At 47.2% G+C, this 16,325-nt stretch overlaps 8 protein-coding genes across 8 annotated transcripts; 6 read left to right on the forward strand and 2 right to left on the reverse strand.

Moving 5' to 3' along the window:
• Positions 1 to 224: 224 nt before the first annotated feature.
• Positions 225 to 2,099, forward strand: N7517_000333 (acyl--CoA ligase; the record flags this gene model as incomplete). The annotated part of the gene is made up of 4 exons (XM_056718063.1): positions 225 to 1,279; positions 1,367 to 1,652; positions 1,711 to 1,814; positions 1,874 to 2,099. The coding sequence occupies 4 exons, from the start codon at positions 225 to 227 to the stop codon at positions 2,097 to 2,099; spliced, it is 1,671 nt and encodes a 556-aa protein (XP_056582198.1).
• Positions 2,100 to 3,109: 1,010 nt separating this feature from the next.
• N7517_000334 (uncharacterized protein) lies at positions 3,110 to 3,595 on the forward strand (the record flags this gene model as incomplete). The annotated part of the gene is made up of 1 exon (XM_056718064.1): positions 3,110 to 3,595. The coding sequence occupies one exon, from the start codon at positions 3,110 to 3,112 to the stop codon at positions 3,593 to 3,595; it is 486 nt and encodes a 161-aa protein (XP_056582199.1).
• A 1,977-nt stretch (positions 3,596 to 5,572) lies between these two features.
• N7517_000335 (uncharacterized protein) lies at positions 5,573 to 6,756 on the forward strand (the record flags this gene model as incomplete). The annotated part of the gene is made up of 4 exons (XM_056718065.1): positions 5,573 to 5,730; positions 5,801 to 6,084; positions 6,146 to 6,223; positions 6,278 to 6,756. The coding sequence occupies 4 exons, from the start codon at positions 5,573 to 5,575 to the stop codon at positions 6,754 to 6,756; spliced, it is 999 nt and encodes a 332-aa protein (XP_056582200.1).
• Positions 6,757 to 6,939: 183 nt separating this feature from the next.
• Positions 6,940 to 8,006, forward strand: N7517_000336 (uncharacterized protein; the record flags this gene model as incomplete). The annotated part of the gene is made up of 2 exons (XM_056718066.1): positions 6,940 to 7,095; positions 7,191 to 8,006. The coding sequence occupies 2 exons, from the start codon at positions 6,940 to 6,942 to the stop codon at positions 8,004 to 8,006; spliced, it is 972 nt and encodes a 323-aa protein (XP_056582201.1).
• A 712-nt stretch (positions 8,007 to 8,718) lies between these two features.
• On the reverse strand, positions 8,719 to 9,942 carry gpaA (guanine nucleotide-binding protein subunit alpha gpaA; the record flags this gene model as incomplete). Its single annotated transcript, XM_056718067.1, has 4 exons — positions 8,719 to 8,762; positions 8,812 to 9,368; positions 9,426 to 9,768; positions 9,825 to 9,942. The coding sequence occupies 4 exons, from the start codon at positions 9,940 to 9,942 to the stop codon at positions 8,719 to 8,721; spliced, it is 1,062 nt and encodes a 353-aa protein (XP_056582202.1).
• A 1,964-nt stretch (positions 9,943 to 11,906) lies between these two features.
• On the forward strand, positions 11,907 to 12,224 carry N7517_000338 (uncharacterized protein; the record flags this gene model as incomplete). Its single annotated transcript, XM_056718068.1, has 1 exon — positions 11,907 to 12,224. One exon carries the CDS (start codon positions 11,907 to 11,909, stop codon positions 12,222 to 12,224), a length of 318 nt encoding a protein of 105 aa, XP_056582203.1.
• A 1,548-nt stretch (positions 12,225 to 13,772) lies between these two features.
• N7517_000339 (Smr domain-containing protein) lies at positions 13,773 to 14,689 on the forward strand (the record flags this gene model as incomplete). The annotated part of the gene is made up of 4 exons (XM_056718069.1): positions 13,773 to 13,806; positions 13,859 to 13,959; positions 14,041 to 14,291; positions 14,374 to 14,689. The coding sequence occupies 4 exons, from the start codon at positions 13,773 to 13,775 to the stop codon at positions 14,687 to 14,689; spliced, it is 702 nt and encodes a 233-aa protein (XP_056582204.1).
• Positions 14,690 to 15,117: 428 nt separating this feature from the next.
• On the reverse strand, positions 15,118 to 16,305 carry N7517_000340 (FPP/GGPP synthase family protein; the record flags this gene model as incomplete). The annotated part of the gene is made up of 2 exons (XM_056718070.1): positions 15,118 to 15,868; positions 15,944 to 16,305. 2 exons carry the CDS (start codon positions 16,303 to 16,305, stop codon positions 15,118 to 15,120), a joined length of 1,113 nt encoding a protein of 370 aa, XP_056582205.1.
• Positions 16,306 to 16,325: the final 20 nt, after the last annotated feature.

The raw sequence follows: 16,325 nt of genomic DNA on the forward strand, positions 1-16,325 counted from the left end.
ATAGCCTATATGCATCAGCCCAGTAGCACTCTACTCGATTGAAAGACCGAGGCTTCGGCTTAATTTCCCCGCAAAAACCACACTTTCCAAGGTATAACCGATGCGGGGAGATGGAATTATGAAGGGAAATTATGCATTAGACAATATACTCTTAAACCTATAAGTCTGTTCCTAGTCCTATTCTCCTATATTGATATTGAAACATTACCCGTTATATTCCCAACATGCCGTATAAATCTCGCTGGACAATCGATATCCCAGACACTCATTTAGCTACTCTTCTCCTCAAATCTCCCACGGCATCTCTCTCCCAAACACAAAAGTGCTACCTAGAAGCAGCCCGCCCAGAAACCCACTACCTCACCCCCCATGATCTCCGCCTCTGGAGCCAGCGGCTCGCCGCCGGCCTACGCAAATCCGGACTACAGACAGGAGACCGCGTCCTCCTCTTCTCGGGCAATGATATCTTCTTCCCAGTAGTCTTCATGGGCGTGATAATGGCCGGAGGAATCTTCACCGGCGCAAATCCCACCTACGTAGCCCGCGAACTAGCCTACCAACTCCAAGACAGCGGCGCCACATACCTCCTCTGTGCAAGCAACAGTCTAGAAACAGGTCTAGAAGCAGCCAAACAAGCCAACCTACCACAAAACCGCATCTTCGCCTTCGACAACTCCATCTACGACGGCATCCCGAACCCGCAAAAAGGCTGCGCATACTGGAGCGACCTCCTCGCTTCAGAAGAAGAAGGTCACGCTTTCATCTGGGACGATCTAAACACACCAACCCTCTCGTCCCGAACACTGGCACTCAATTACTCCAGCGGCACAACCGGCCGCCCCAAAGGCGTGGAGATCTCGCACAAGAACTATGTCGCCAATATGCTCCAGTATTGCCACACCGCAAGTCTTCACCTGGACTACAAGGCCCGTCTCGAGCGTTCCAGATGGCTATGCTTCCTGCCGATGTATCACGCAATGGCGCAGAATATCTTCATCGCGGCTGCGCTATACCGTGCGACGCCGGTGTACATCATGCCCAAGTTTGATTTTATCAAGCTGCTGGAGTATACGCAGAAATTCCGGATTACGGATTTTATTCTCGTCCCGCCTGTTGTTGTTGCATTGGCGAAACATCCTGCTGTTAGGAATTATGATTTGAGTAGTGTGGAGTCGGTTGGGAGTGGTGCTGCGCCGTTGGGGAGGGAGGTTTGTGAGGAGGTTGAGAAGTTGTGGCCTCCTGGGAAGATTAATATTAAACAAGGATGGGGGATGACTGAGTGAGTTGTTTTGATGCTTTTTTTTTTTTCTTTTTTTCTTCTAAGCTATTTATTGTTTGGAAACTAAACCCATCTGCTTCTTTCTAGGGCGACTTGCTCTGTTACAGGATGGGTTCCTACCGAAATCAGTACTTCTGCGTCTGTCGGTGAGCTCAATGCCAATTGCGAAGCGAAGATCATGTTCGATGGAACAGAAGTGACGGAGAGGAATTCTCGTGGCGAGCTGTGGGTTCGAGCTCCTAATGTTATGAAAGGCTACTGGCATAATGAAAAGGCCACTAAAGAAACCAAAACTGAGGATGGCTGGCTGCTCACGGGTGATATTGCGTTTGTGGATGATTATGGTAAATTCCATGTTGTGGATCGAATGAAGGTATTTATTTTCAGAAAAGCAGAAAAGCAGAAAAAGAAAAAGAAACTAATATAAACAGGAATTAATCAAAGTCAAGGGTAATCAAGTGGCACCCGCCGAATTGGAGGCTCTTCTACTTGAACATCCGGCAATCTCAGATGTTGCAGTGATTGGAGTTATCAGGTTAGTAGGAATGTTTTATTTCTATTTCTATTTCTTTTTTTTTTTCTAACTCAGATTAGCAACAACGATGAACGACCTCGCGCATATGTGGTGCTTACACCGGGTCAATCCGCCACCGCAAAGGAGATCGCGCATTTCATCGACAACAAGGTCTCCGCGTTCAAGCGGATTACCGGCGGAGTTGTATTCCTCGATGCCATACCGAAGAATCCTTCGGGCAAGATTCTTCGTGCAAAATTGCGTGAACAAGCCAAAGAGGAGCTGAATGTCACCGCTAAACTCTAGGATTTATTTACATTTTTATATATATTGGCTTTTTTTTTCTTTTTCTTTTCTTTTCTGGGAATCTAGTAAATCGGTAACAATATATAACCAGATCGCTTATTTTTTGGGGGGTTTTGTTTCTCTAATTTGCAGGCTTATGCACCCGAGCCAGTGAAGGCGATCGGTCGATCCACCTCAGATTGATCTGGACAGACCTAAGAGGTAACTGTTTACATTCGTGTAGCCCACTATAATAGCCGAGAAAGGAATCTTGCAGTGTGATTCGATGCATGAAAGTGCTTAGCGCGGGGGACCCATGCAGGCGCGAGCTGAATGCCATCAACCTCACGGAGTTATGTACGGAGTACATTTGTCATGATCGACACATGTTTTCTCATATGGATCATACTCCGTATTGATTTGGGTTTAATTCTCAATACGTTTATCCTCCGTAGAGACATATGGTGTTAAACAAAGAAAATGGTAAGTGGCGTGTAGGAGGCAAGCTGAGTGGAGAGAGGGCTGGCTGGCCTTATTTATCCACTTTATACTTGGAGGCAAAAGACAGTATTTTGTATTTTGTTTTGGCTTTTTCGATCTATCAAGTAATTCTAATTCGCCTCTTCAGATCCCGGTTGTCGGGCTCTCTATTTTTTTTCTATTTTTTTTTTTCCATGTACGCCGTACGCCAGCCCTATCTTGCAGACACATCCCGCCATGCTTCGATCTTCGATCACCCCCCCCCATAGCCTATTTAGAATCTATTTCGATCTCTAGCTCTTATATATAAAGTAAAAAAGCCCCCTGCACACCGTCCCACTAGTTCCTTCCGCTCGCCTCCCCGCCAAGTCCGCTTATAGTCTCGATTCAATACTGGTATCCGTGACTTGGTAAAATCCTTCGAGGTCTGGCCTGGATTTACTTCCCCACACGCGCAGTCTTAAGTTGAGCTGTTTCCCCCTTTCGACAGGGGTGACAGTTTCAACATATTCTTCGCGAGTGGTGGACGTTATCCAACCCAAAATCCCGTCATGAACACTGTCGAACAAGGATACAACCATCTGTCGTGTGAACTCCTGTCAGCTACCAAGCTTGTTTTGCCAGTGGCCAGCCTGATCGGCTTTTCTCTTCTCAGCCTCATCATCATCCGATATATCAAATATCGTCGGAGACAAACATACATCCCTATTTCTGAATTCAAACAAGAGCAAGACTTCTGGCTCCAGTCTATCAACATGGAAAAAGGAAATCTCGTCTCACCGGGCTTTCTCTCTCCATCTGCATGCGATATCCTACAACCTTTATCGCATACAAGCCTCCTCCCAAGCAGTGGAACTCTCGCTGCACAGGCCAGAGAACAGCAAAGCGAGAGATCCGTCATCGAAGCAAGTAGTCCTCCATCTTCACCTGGTGCAGGCGAGGAAGTGCAAAAACGCAATGAATCGATCCAGCAAATGAGTGATGAGGATGCCGAGGGAGGGCGGACTTGGAAGCGAGTTGTTGTTGAATACAGCTAGCTGGCCGCTTGTTCCATTCAATGGACTTGGGGGTAGTCTTCTTCTTTCTTAATGCATTTCAGACTGGGGCTCTGTGATACTGAGATCTTTGTTTTCCTTGCTGTTTGTTATGCCTTTGATTACGCCTTTCTTTCTTATTCCCTTCCCTATGGGCGCCTTTACTATTTCACGAATAATGTCTTTCCTTAGAAAAGTGTGGGCTTGGATTGTCTCTTTCGGTCAAGCATTGCTTTGGGTGGCAGATATCTTTATTTTGCTAAGCACATGTTTAGTAATATATATGAATACGACAAGTATTATGTTTACGGTATCTTCATGAAAATAGATTGAAGCAAGACAGTTATTTGCCTTTGTAGTTTAAGAATATCTTCAGGATCCTTGACTGTATTAAAATGTTTGGATTTTTCATGATCAAATGGTTATAAATCACAAGTGAACGCCATTGCAAACGAGACCGTTTTGTCGAGACCGGTCATCCTGCAGGCTCGAAACCTTCTGCAGAAAGCCCGAGTAAGGACTAATGATTAAGCTATTATCCCGTTGGAGAGACCTGCATGGCCCCGCTGACTTCCCATAAAATATACACTGGTAGAATCTTGATCCAGCCTGGGTCCTGGCCTTGATAAAACTGGCTCAAATGTCGATGGTACGCTCAGTGAAGAACCACGGGAGTGCTCAAACAAACTATTAAGTGCGGTACAGCTTGGGTTCGGCACCAGGTGAAGCAATGCGTTGTTGAAGTGTGATGATTGGTGAAGTAACTCTTCGATTCTTTTTCCTTGTCGCATGCCGTCTTGTTCGATGCGATCGGTGGCGGACCTGGAATGTATTAGCGACAAGATACCCAAAGAGAGATTACATATAGGATGTACCATATGAGGGTATTCAAGAGAAGATTGATCGCATTAAGATGCGACTCGAGCTTTCGTCGGTATTGAGTCAAGGACTCGCCTCTGAGGTCCCACATAATCCGTCGCCATTGTGTTCTGACTTGAGTAGTCAATTGTTGGGAATTCAAGAGATTGAATTTATGTCCATCATGTAACAACGAAGGCGTGGTCACTGTTGCTCGGTACTTGTCTGTGGCCGATTCAAGATGTCCTAGGGTTTGGAGGCACGAGCGGATCATAAACCCTAATTGTTGAGCAACCTCGGCAGCATCATCCGGAGTATCGGAGTTTCTTGACAAGATAGTTATTGAAGCTCTTTGCAACTGAGCCAAAGAGCAATTCAAGCTGAACAAGAGACCTTCGAGCTCTCGTAGATCGCGTGGTGCATACTTCCGGCCGGTGGTTGCAGCAGTGAATAGTCGATAGGTGATTTGGCTGCAGAGTATAATGTCTCCAACTGAGAAACCGAATGACATTCTATCTGCTAAGTCTGGAGAAAGAAGCGAGAAAGGAAGAAATAAGGTAATTATAAGCAAACAAGTAAATAAATATTAGAAACAGTAGTATAAATAGGAAAGGTAGTATGGTATAATCTAGATATCAGATTGAATGTTATTTAAGATGGGGTTTCCATGGTTTTCTTAACGCTCAGATGTCGCAGAGGAGTTTGGAGGCATTCACCTAATATACCAGCAGAGAATAATGGCCAATGTGCAACTTAACGTTTCCCCATAGTCATACTGCAGGCAAAATCTAAAGTGACATACTGGCCGTTATTACCTTTCGTACTCGTGCCCGTGCTTGGAAGTACGTACCAATCATGAACACTAAACCCGCTGATGAGGGCATTCGATATTCAGATCCCAGCCGACACAGCCACGCAGCCACAAACAAGGGGTTAATTCTCGGGGTCTACCAATCCTCCAATATTTTCTCCCTGATCTTTCGCGCTCTGTTTGTGTATCCAACCATCGATGCATATGAGCCCGCTATCTTCTCACATTTGTTCTATTCATTCCATAGATACCCTTCAATGTATCTCATCCGGCCGGCTTCATTTGCCACAAGAAATCCTTTGATTCGAACCATGTCATCACTTTCTCCTGGGAATATCCTTCAAGGCGCCGATTGGAACTACCGCATTCTCGACCTCGTTAAGGGAGATAATACGCACATCTCCACTGTCTTTAAAGCCGAGATAATTCCCCATGAGTATCCTCGTAGCGCCCTGAAAGCCCCCCAATGGTTCGTTATACATATTATCTAATCAGTATCTAAATAATGTCCCGATTCCAAGGCTGACTTTGCCACATAGGGCTTTCATCAAAAGAGCTTTAAATAGCGATGCAATTGCTGTGAAGAATATGGATCGCGAAATTCAGGCCTATAGCCTTCCTGGGGTTGCTTCTTCTCAATTATTCCGAAAACTATATGATGTGGTCGACGACAGAACTATCGCCCTGGAGTGGCTGGATACCACTCTTGCAGAGTTGAGATACCAGACTAGCCATATAGGCACCCTTTCGCTTATTACTTCTGTCCTAAGAGCGGCGCTAACTAGTTGTGTCATTCTGGAGGGTTCTAAATATGTGAATACAGGTAAAGCACCTATTCATAACCTTAGAACCTATAGTTAGCATTTACTAACTACATACTATAGACTTTAAACCCGCTAATATTCTACTTTGTAGCATCGGGTCTGATTGTATCACCGCTAAAGTGGGAGACCTAGGACTAGGTAAGCAAATATTGACAGACGAGATATACTTTAACTAATATAACACACCCATAGTGGTTCCCGTTGGCGAGCTGATTAACGCCCAGCCATACGCCATGCGAGCACCAGAAGTCTTCCTTGGTCAAGCATGTGCAGAGCCATCACAGGTCTGGGCAGTTGCCGCGATGTTGCTTTGCTGGATCAAACCTGGTGTGTTAGGCATGTGGGGTAGCACTCATCCTCTTCTTAATGTGCCTTGGTCTATGGCAAAGGTCAAGCGGCTCTTCCCCGACTGGAATATTCCGATTGCTGATGAGGTTGATGGCCATTTCCTTAAAGCCTGCGTAAATATTGCCAAAACTCTCAGTGAAACTAAGCCAGAGCTACAAGCAATCTTACCTTTCGACGAGGAGATAAAAACGGTAGAGATGCCGGACCAGTTGAGGGATCTGTTTCGTTTCATGCTGATACATGATCCGGTGAAGAGGCCATCGGCTTCATCTGTGCTAAAATCGAGGGAGCTACGAGCTTTTGAGAATCTTACGGGCGCATAATTCAATCAAGTTAGAGACCGGGTTCTTTTGATAGTTGTATGGAGTCGATGTAGTTAAACTCAAGATCCACCCGTCCCCACCTGGAACCGGGCCTGATGCTGAGTCATCTCGAAAGCGCCCTCTACATCAACGCCACATATTCAACCTGCAGCTACCGCACTTCTCTGATCCCAAGTCGCAGTCATGACGGTAACCGCATTCCCCTCTGAGGGCTCTCCAGATCTCGCTCTTCTCAATGTCGCCCGCCTGTTTACCAGACTTGAGCACAATTTCCTCTCCCCGGGGACAGACCGGCGCTCATTCCAACAATCAGAATACCAGCGTATGCGCGTGAAGAAGGTAAGCAATTACTCCACCCTCCCAAGTCTTTAATTGCAAGGGAAATACTTTCAAAGGAAAAATATATCAGAATCTCAATCTGACCAAAGCTCCAGAACGTCGAATACGCCCGCTCACTCCTCACCCAACTCGAGCGCTCCCTCCCACAAATCAAACCCCTCGACCGCAAACACGAAGCCCAAGCCGAGATCGCGCGCGACAAACAGCTCTTAAAGCGCATACAGATCATTCTCGAGGAAGAAGACGCCAAAGCCGAAGCGAATCAAGATGAAGACGACGAGACCGATGACGATGACGAATGGAAGGAGCTATTCTCAAAGCCCGTCGTCGAGAAATCTACCGCGCCGGTATCCCAACCGAAAGAGCAAGCACAAACAAACCCATCAGATTCGCAACGAGAAGTAAAGGGAACGAGCGAAGCGCAACAAATCACGACTCCATCCGCAACAGCATCTACAAAAACCCAAACACCAACACCCTCATCAACAAGCCAACCAACACCCCCAACCCTCCGCAACCGCCACAAAATCCCCGCACAGCCCACCGAAAAGGCAGCTGCGACTGGAACCAATACGACCAAGCTCGCTGAAACCGAAACTGAACTGAGTACCCACAGAATGGAACAGGAAGATTTAACCAGCTCTCTTCTAACGCTTGCTTCGCAATTGAAATCCTCATCCCAGAGTTTCCAGTCGACGCTGGAGGGCGAGAAGTCTGCTTTGGATCGTGCGGTGTCGGGTATCGACCGTACGAGTACAACGATGGAGGCTGCGGGCAAGAGGATGGGGATGTTGCGCAAGATGACGGAGGGGAAGGGGCTGTGGGGGCGGATGATGTTGTATGCGTGGATTTTCGGACTATGGGTTGTTGCTATTCTGATTGTTTATGTTGGGCCGAAGTTGAGGTTTTGAGGTGTGATTTGCCGATGCCTTGAGACTTTTTCTGCGGTAGTTTGATCATCTTTATGCGTCAATACCCTTATTTCGCTCTGCATAGATTAACTGTCTATACCTGTCTACATAATCATAACGCGATTGTCGATATCTACAACTTGGAGAGAATACGAATATAAGGATACGAATCGAAGGCTGTATAGAAACAGGGTGGAATTAAGAGTCAGAACCTTAAGAGTCAATGAACTCTGAAATAACCCAACGACCGGCCTGGCATGACACATGAGAAGGAAACATTCAAATCCGCGGATCCTGCCATTTCCCCGTGCCCGATGCCCGGATGGACGCTCTTGGCTTCCAACGGACGCAAGACCAAGGAAAATGATGGGGAAGATATGGTTACATACATAAACAAGAAATGGGGGAGAGAGATGATAGGATATCCAGCATTCAAATCAGGGTTGAAAAAAAAGAAAGGAAATAGGAAAGAGAAAAAAAGAAGGGAGACACTTGTTTTCTGTCGTGGATATCAGGAGTGACAATAGAAAACACAAAAACCGGCTAGAGATCGTGTCAAGGGCGGGGGGAAATTAGAACTGAGAATAAGAAAAGGAAACGCAAAAGAGAATCAACGCCGGAATCTTGAAACGAGGCTTTTTTTGACCGGATACGATCAGCCCCGGTTAATAAAAACATGCGATCTAGGTTCGACACACTTCCAATAGGTTCATTAGATCAAACCGCAGAGACGAAGGTTCTCTTGGATGATGATATCTGTGAAACGTTAGTCAAATGTTGTGCAATCAAGTTGGGCTGAGCTTACCGTTCACTGCTGCCATGACGAAACGAATCTGACTAGTGTCAGTAGCGCAGGTGAAGTGAGTATAGATCTGCTTTTGCTCGGCCTGGTTCAGGGAAACGAAACGGTTGAGGATGTAGTCGCAAGCTGCGGCGTAGTCGGCACCGCCCTCGTAATCGGGGAAGTAGTTCTTCATCGGGCTAACGGGGAGCTTCTCCTTGAAACGATCGATCTTGTTGAGGAAGAGAATGATGGAGGTCTTGACGAACCACCGGGAGTTGCAGATGGAGTCGAACAGGGTCAAAGCTTCTTGCATACGGTTGACGGTCTCATCCTCGAAGAGAAGCTGGTCGTACTCGGAGATGGCGACGAGGAACAGAATGGTGGTGACGTTCTCGAAGCAGTGAATCCACTTCTTACGCTCGGATCGCTGGCCACCAACGTCGAACATACGGTATGTGAGGTCACCAATAATGAATGTGGTCTCGGTGATACCGGTGGTCTTGACACGGGAACGGAGGACATCCTGGTCGGTGGGGAGGTAGTCGGGTTGAGCAATACGCTCAATGGAATCGAAGTAGCTAAGAAAGAACGAGTTAGCCATGTCGCAATGCGACAGACAAGCGGTTACTACTCACTATTTGGCAGAGTCGTTCAGCTGGTATTCGCGTGAGCGCTTGAAGCACTCCTGAACACCAGTGTCGCGCCAAAGTTGGCCAATGGCGTTTCCAACCTCCGGGGGAATGCTGTCACCCTCGATCTGAGCAGGCTGCATGAAGATGGTCTGCACGTGGTACTCATGGCGTGCATCCTCGAGGGGGAGCTCGAGGGACTCCATGGCCTCGAGAATGACCCGCATCGACTGGACGGTGTTGCTGTAGATGATTTCCTTGAATGATTCACGCTCGTCGCGGGAGTATCCACCCTCGTGGATAAGCTTCATCTGCTTGAGAATCGTGGACTTGCCCGACTCTCCGGCTCCTGTGTTTCAAGTCAGCCATCTGCCCATATTCCCATCAGGGGTCAAGGGATCATACCGAGGAGCAACATCTTGATCTCGTTTCTTTGCATCATTTTGTCGCGCTTGAGCTGGTTCTCAATCTCCTCGTTCCGCGCCTTCCCCTCCTTATCTTCGGTGCTCATTCCGCAACCCATTTTGACGGTATGAAGTCGCAGTCAACGGTGTGAAAGTGGATGAGAAAAGGTTCGTTGTAGGGATATCGGGTTTGTTACAGGGGCTGTCCACGTCCGTTCAACTGTCAGCAAGCTAGAATAATTTCATCCGAGGGAAATATCGCATTGATCTCGAGGGGGGCGTTGCGTGGTACAAGCACCGCCGAGCAGAAGCAGACAGCGTTTCAGAGTTGGTGTAAGCATCCCGACGCAAGGAGTCGAAACCAAATTTACCATCGCAAGCCAATTGACAAGATCAAAGGGAATAAAGAAGGGTACCCACCTGAACGTGCTGCAAAAATGAAGCAGCAAAAGGGTATAAATGAAAGAAAACGAAAAGAAAGGAATCAGAAGAATTCGAATCGAATCCAATCTGGAGAAGAGAGAGAATAAAAAGTTGACAAGGTAAGGGGCAAGAGGGGGGAAATTGGGAAAGTTTCAGAGAAAGGGGATACACTGCAATTACAGATTATTAGGGGGAAAAGTACTGCCTGAGTATATGTTATGTGTAAATTACAAAATGATACAGTCCAATACCCGGAGTCAGCTGATTGGGCGGTGTGGAGACTCGGGGACTAGGGGCCCCTTCAGCCCCCTTTTGCTTTTGCTTTTGTGATTGTACGGAGTATTCTATATTTCTATTCTCAGATATCTACATATGCAGAAACAGTTCTATGGAACATTCTCACATTCTCCATCTAGTGTACAGAATAAAGTATACCATGTATGTAAACATACGGAATCCTGGAGGCGTGCAGATCGTGTGGAGAGGAAAATTAGCATATCAAACTACAAAGCGAATCACATTTGGAGATGCAATGCTGGAAATAACACCCAATGTTAAGAGGCAATTCGGTTCTTCGATAGGTCTAGGGAACCCCTGACACCTGAGTACAACTTGCAACATGTATATTGTACTACCATATTCTATACTCCGTACCCACACGGTCACTCCATATAGTCTGACATCTAATCTCATCTCAGCAGGATCTCGCCTCAGACGATTTCAGTCTGAGGGAAACAAAGAAACAAAGCCAAAGGCCAGTGCTCTTGCCCAATCAGACTAGTCTACGCCTCCTCATATGCATCCATTTCCAGTTCTTTGAGATTTCCTTGAAACTTCTTTGAAGTACAATAGTACGGAGACCCCAACAGGTATCCAACAGTCTGCACATCCGTGGATCCTCCGTTTTATCTTCAGTGGAGCCCACAATCCACCTAAGCGACGATTCGAGAATGGCGAGACACTGACTGTCACACCTTCAACGTTAGTAGTTGATCCTTCCACCAATGGATTCAAGAAGACTACTCTAATATGATTGAAAAGGAGGTCAGTCAGCAGGCAATCCTGAAACCGATGTCAAAATCGGCTAAAAAAAAAAGTGAAAGGGGGATTTCCTCTTTTCCAATCGCCTTCCATGGTTCTTCCCAAAGTTCTGCACTAGATGACCCACTAGCTAGTGCTTCTAACCGTTTTCTGCCGCCATTTTGCCGCTATTTTGTGGTAGGAGTTGATATTGGACTCCACTTATTTCCTCGTGGCAATGGAGACTATCGAAGTCCGCGTCTAAAACTGAACTCTGAATTCCGAGGTTTCCCTGGGTCACCGGCTGAGCTTATTAGTAATACAATGTATTATATATTACCATCTCATACAAGAATAAATTACATTGATTTGTTGTTAACTGTGCATGTAGATCATTGCCAAGGGCCTTTTTCCTGCTATCTTGCGCCGTAGGACCCTTAAAACCACAACCCGCGCCACAAAGCACCTCCACTACGCCACTCAGAACCCCAAATACTTCAACCTCTCTACATCCCTCTAAATACTTGCAACCAGAATACATAAGAATGAACATTGACCCGTCCTCTACGCTCACTCCTAGACTTCGACTATTCACAGTCCCCAAACCCCCACGCAGCACCCGACATGCCAGTGTATGACCATGAGCGATGCCCTGCGACCAAGTGATGCTGAATTTAGCGAGGTCCTCCAGCAAAGTCTCAAGATATGGACTTCCTATCTAGGTGCTGGGAACAAACAACACCTAATCCCCCGGCAAGCCATAAATATGAGACCTCTCGTTATCCAGACTCCGCCTTTCCTCGGTGATGGCCTTGCTTCCTTCGACAAGACAATCTCGTTCGCTTGCGAGGAAAAGGAATCCCAAGGTAGTCTTCTCGTCAATGGCAGATCAACGTGGAGGACCTCTAAAGGGACCTTCGGCATGGGCCCAAACAGCACAGACATTCTTGACCTCTAGAATGGGGACTAGTAATGGTGAATCAATACGCCACGACGACGAATGCCGGTTATCATTCATTACTGCCTGCGAAGGCCATGAGCAACCTCCAGTCTGGCCTTAGAGGCATTTTAGGGGCACGCAACTTTCCGACACAGATCTGACGGTCCGACAGCATATTCGATGTGGTCATTGTCTAGAATACGAGTCTTAGGAATGGATGTTGGCAAATAATGATTCAATCCAGGATTTGGCAACAGATAACAGCGAGATCCCTATCCAAATACCGTATTCCACGCCCAACATAGCACCCGGCGGCACTTAGCGATTATAAGTATGATTTCTCCTGGCAAATGCTCTCGGAAGGAGCAACCCGCGGGATATTTGAATGGTCAAGATCGACGGGTTACCCTCTCGCCGAAAAACCCATATACCAACATTCATGGATCGATTTGGAAGACACCAACGAAGAAGAAGAGCCCGATGATACAGAATCAGGAGTGGAAAGGCACTGGAGTCCAAAGAAAAAGCAGGTTAAAAGCTGGCTTAACGGAATCGAATAGCCCTTATGAAACACGTCAGACCATGAGGCCATTCCATTCACTAAAGCCATCTGGGCCACCAGCTGGATGATCGTGACATTTGGGACAGATGGCATATGACTACTACAACTCCTGATATATTTCTCTAGGCCGGTGACAAAAAGAAGAAGAAAATAGAAAAGTTAAAAAGGGTTTTTAATTGGACAGCTAACCGCCGAGTCCTACTAGGCACGTATGTATCCTGATACTTTAAGAATCCACTACTATGTACATATGTTATATACCTAGTAGGAGCTCCAGCTAATATCATGACACTAAGACGCTCTGCCTTTCCCGTCCCTGCTCGACAAAGTCATCACAGCAAAGCGTAAGTTTGAAACTGTGTCCGCTTTCATTTATCTTTAGACAGTCTGAGAAGTTGCTTTAGTTGATGATCCTCTCGATAGCGTTCTAAGGCGTGCCCTTTCCAGGTTTCACAATTTGAATCCCCGTCGATGCCCAATATCTTGGGTAGACCGACAAAGAGCCCAATGAATCCATCCCAGTCGTTAAGGTCATATCCACAACAAAATTGGAATCGATGAAGAAGCCGCCCATTTCTGACTATCTCCCTAAGATCTGGATGTCCTTTCTCTTCTAAGCACTCGGCAAAATAAACTTCATCTTTTCCAATATAATTAGCCCCCTCGTAAAAATCGGCAACCGGAAGAAGCCGAATGGGCGAATTGAAAGCTGCTGATTTTGAATCTGTCTGTGCCCATTCCCAGTCAATAATTCCTGTTATGTTGAAATCATTATCAACGAGTATCTGATATACTGGTATATTAATATACATACTCATACATATATACACAGTTCTTTCGAACCTTATGACTCCCAATGGGGTGAGAATCTTGGTTCCATCGATCGGTACCTTGGAAATAACATTGAAAGACCCACGGAATCGATCGATCTGATTTTTCGGGTGTTCTCCACCTTAAGAAGGTACCCTTCCCTCCCCCCCGGGCTTCTAATCATCATCACAAACATGTCACACGAAATGTCCCACATGGGCCCTCGGGGTATGTAAATGCCTCAATCATTCTTTATAATTGCAATCGCTAATAACACCAGCCTTCAACCACGACAACAGCAGCGACGCAGAGGCGGAGTACGATCGGCTCCGCGACCTCGCGCGCCAGGAAGCCTCCAAGCGCGGACAATGTTTCGGCCGGGTATGCAACCCCCCGAATTCCACTCGATTATCTCAATCGCAATCGCATTTCTGGTCCCATCAGCGCTAACACTCCAACCAGTCGAAGGAAGCCTACTCCAGCGGCGATGGCGCCGGCGCTAAACAACTCTCCGAGGAGGGAAAGGCCCACGGCCGCAAGATGGAGGAATATAACAGACAAGCGTCTGAGTTCATATTCCGCGAGAACAATGCAGATGGGCGCGTCGAGGCCGATACTATCGATCTGCACGGACAGTTTGTCGAGGAGGCTGAGGAGATCCTGGAAGAACGGATCAAGTATGCCAAGTCGCATGGACAGAATCACCTTCATGTGTAAGTGGCCAACAGAACAAGCCCCAGGGAATGTGAATATGTGCGCTGGAATTCACGCGACTAATACCGCTTCGCGATATAGTATCGTCGGCAAAGGAAACCACTCCGCGAACCATATTCAGAAAATCAAGCCGCGCGTCGAGCAGGTGTGCCGTGAATTGGGGCTCCAGTATGCCACCGAGGATAACGCTGGTCGCATCTACGTCAACCTGACTGGTGGTGAGGCTGTCATGCCTCCATACAACGGTCACCAGGGCGGCTCGTCTGGGTACCCTGGTCACCAACAGGGACACCAGCAGCAAGGACAGCAACAGCCGGACGAACTCGAGGAGTTTGCCAAGAAGATGCTGCCCAAGGTTCTGCGCAAGCTCGAGAAGGCTTGCTGCGTGGTTATGTGAGCTTATATCTTTGGTGTTTGGGACATACATATATGTACACATAGACGCATTGCGTTTGTGGACATGTTTGATGTTGGTGAGATTTTGCGCTTTTGGTTTCTCGTTTCTAGATCATCTACCATCTACATAAGTAGAGCTCAAGTCTAGCTTCAGCCTCGACACGACTCATGATGGCAGGGATGTGGTTATACCCTTATATGAACATGGACATTGTTCTTAATGAAACTACCATTTACTTTCGTGCTGTTGAGTACAACTCTTTCAACATTTTACACTCTCAAAACCATATAAACATAAATCATATCATCGTGAACGCTCGTAGCTACATAGCCAAGTGTGAAAACAAGATAACTGGGACTGGGTATATCCAACAAAGACTCGACCTCCACAAATTCATGTCAAAATGACAAAAAAGAACAAAGAAACAACTAGCGCGCATTTGGATCGGACAGTGTCGACTCCACAATCTTTTCCACAATAGCACGCACCATCTGCCCATCACCAGCTCCATTAATCTTCGGTGTGGCATCAATCACCTCAATCAACGCGAACGCCTGGTCGCGCAGATCCGCGACCACCCGACTGGTATGCGCAAAGCTGCCCGTATTCTTCATATACTGCACCGCATAGCGCTTGACCTCCACATCCTTTGTATTTTGCTTCAGAATGTTGATCAGCTGGTGATTGGACGGGTTGGAGCGAATGCTATGAATAATCGGGAATGAGAATTTGCCCTCGGTGAGATCCTCACAGAACCCTTTATTCTCCGTGTACACCGTATTCGAGAGGTTGAGGTAATCGTCGCAGATCTGGAAAATCAGACCCATGACATTAACCAAGGCAACGCAGTCCTTGCCCGTTGTGCTCTCCGCCTGCATGAGTTTCACTGCCAGACGGAAGAGCCCGCCTGTTTTGTTCCCGACCATTTCTAGGTACTCGTCCTCCGTCGGGCAAGTCAGGGTGTCTCGCCAGAAGAGGTCCATGCCCTGACCTCGGTGCAGATTCAGCATCTCCTGCACGTAGATGTCGATCGCGGTTGGGTTGTTTAGCTGCTGTACTTCTTGCAATGCGAGGAAGTACACGTAATTTGCGGAGTTGATTGTTTGCGCTGTTCCGAAGATGTTGTGTGCGACGGGAATGCCGCGGCGGAGGACGGAGTTGTCTTCAACGTCATCGATTCTAGCGTCCGCGCGATCAGCATCGGGTTATAGATTCGGTGAGAGGATGGAGGTGGTATAGAGGTTTCAAACTCACAACAGCGATGATGTATGCAGCATCGTTACGACTTTGGTGATGATCGCCAGGCTTGCCGGCGGGACCTGCAGCCAGGCGTTGAAGGCGTGGATCAGTTGTCGCCGTATGTCTTTCCCTGGATGTTCGTGCACATAGTCGTATGGGCCCATGAGGATCTTATCATTCTTCGATGACCATGTACCGTCCTTGTACTTGGTGCCGTCCACGCTGGACTTGTTGCGACGATGTCCGGTTTTTGTCGGTTCTTCGTCCATTATCGACAGCTTGTGTCGGTGGGAGGGGCTCCCGTTGCCATTTGTTGCATTTGCTGAGCTTGTCCGGGGAGGAACTGGGCTTGGTGGTTGGAAGGGTGTTGAGCTCATGATTGTGGATGGGGAGATGG

Source organism: Penicillium concentricum, assembly GCF_028827145.1.
Source record: "Penicillium concentricum strain IBT 3081 chromosome Unknown utg000001l_segment0_segment0, whole genome shotgun sequence".
Lineage (NCBI taxonomy): Eukaryota > Fungi > Ascomycota > Eurotiomycetes > Eurotiales > Aspergillaceae > Penicillium > Penicillium concentricum.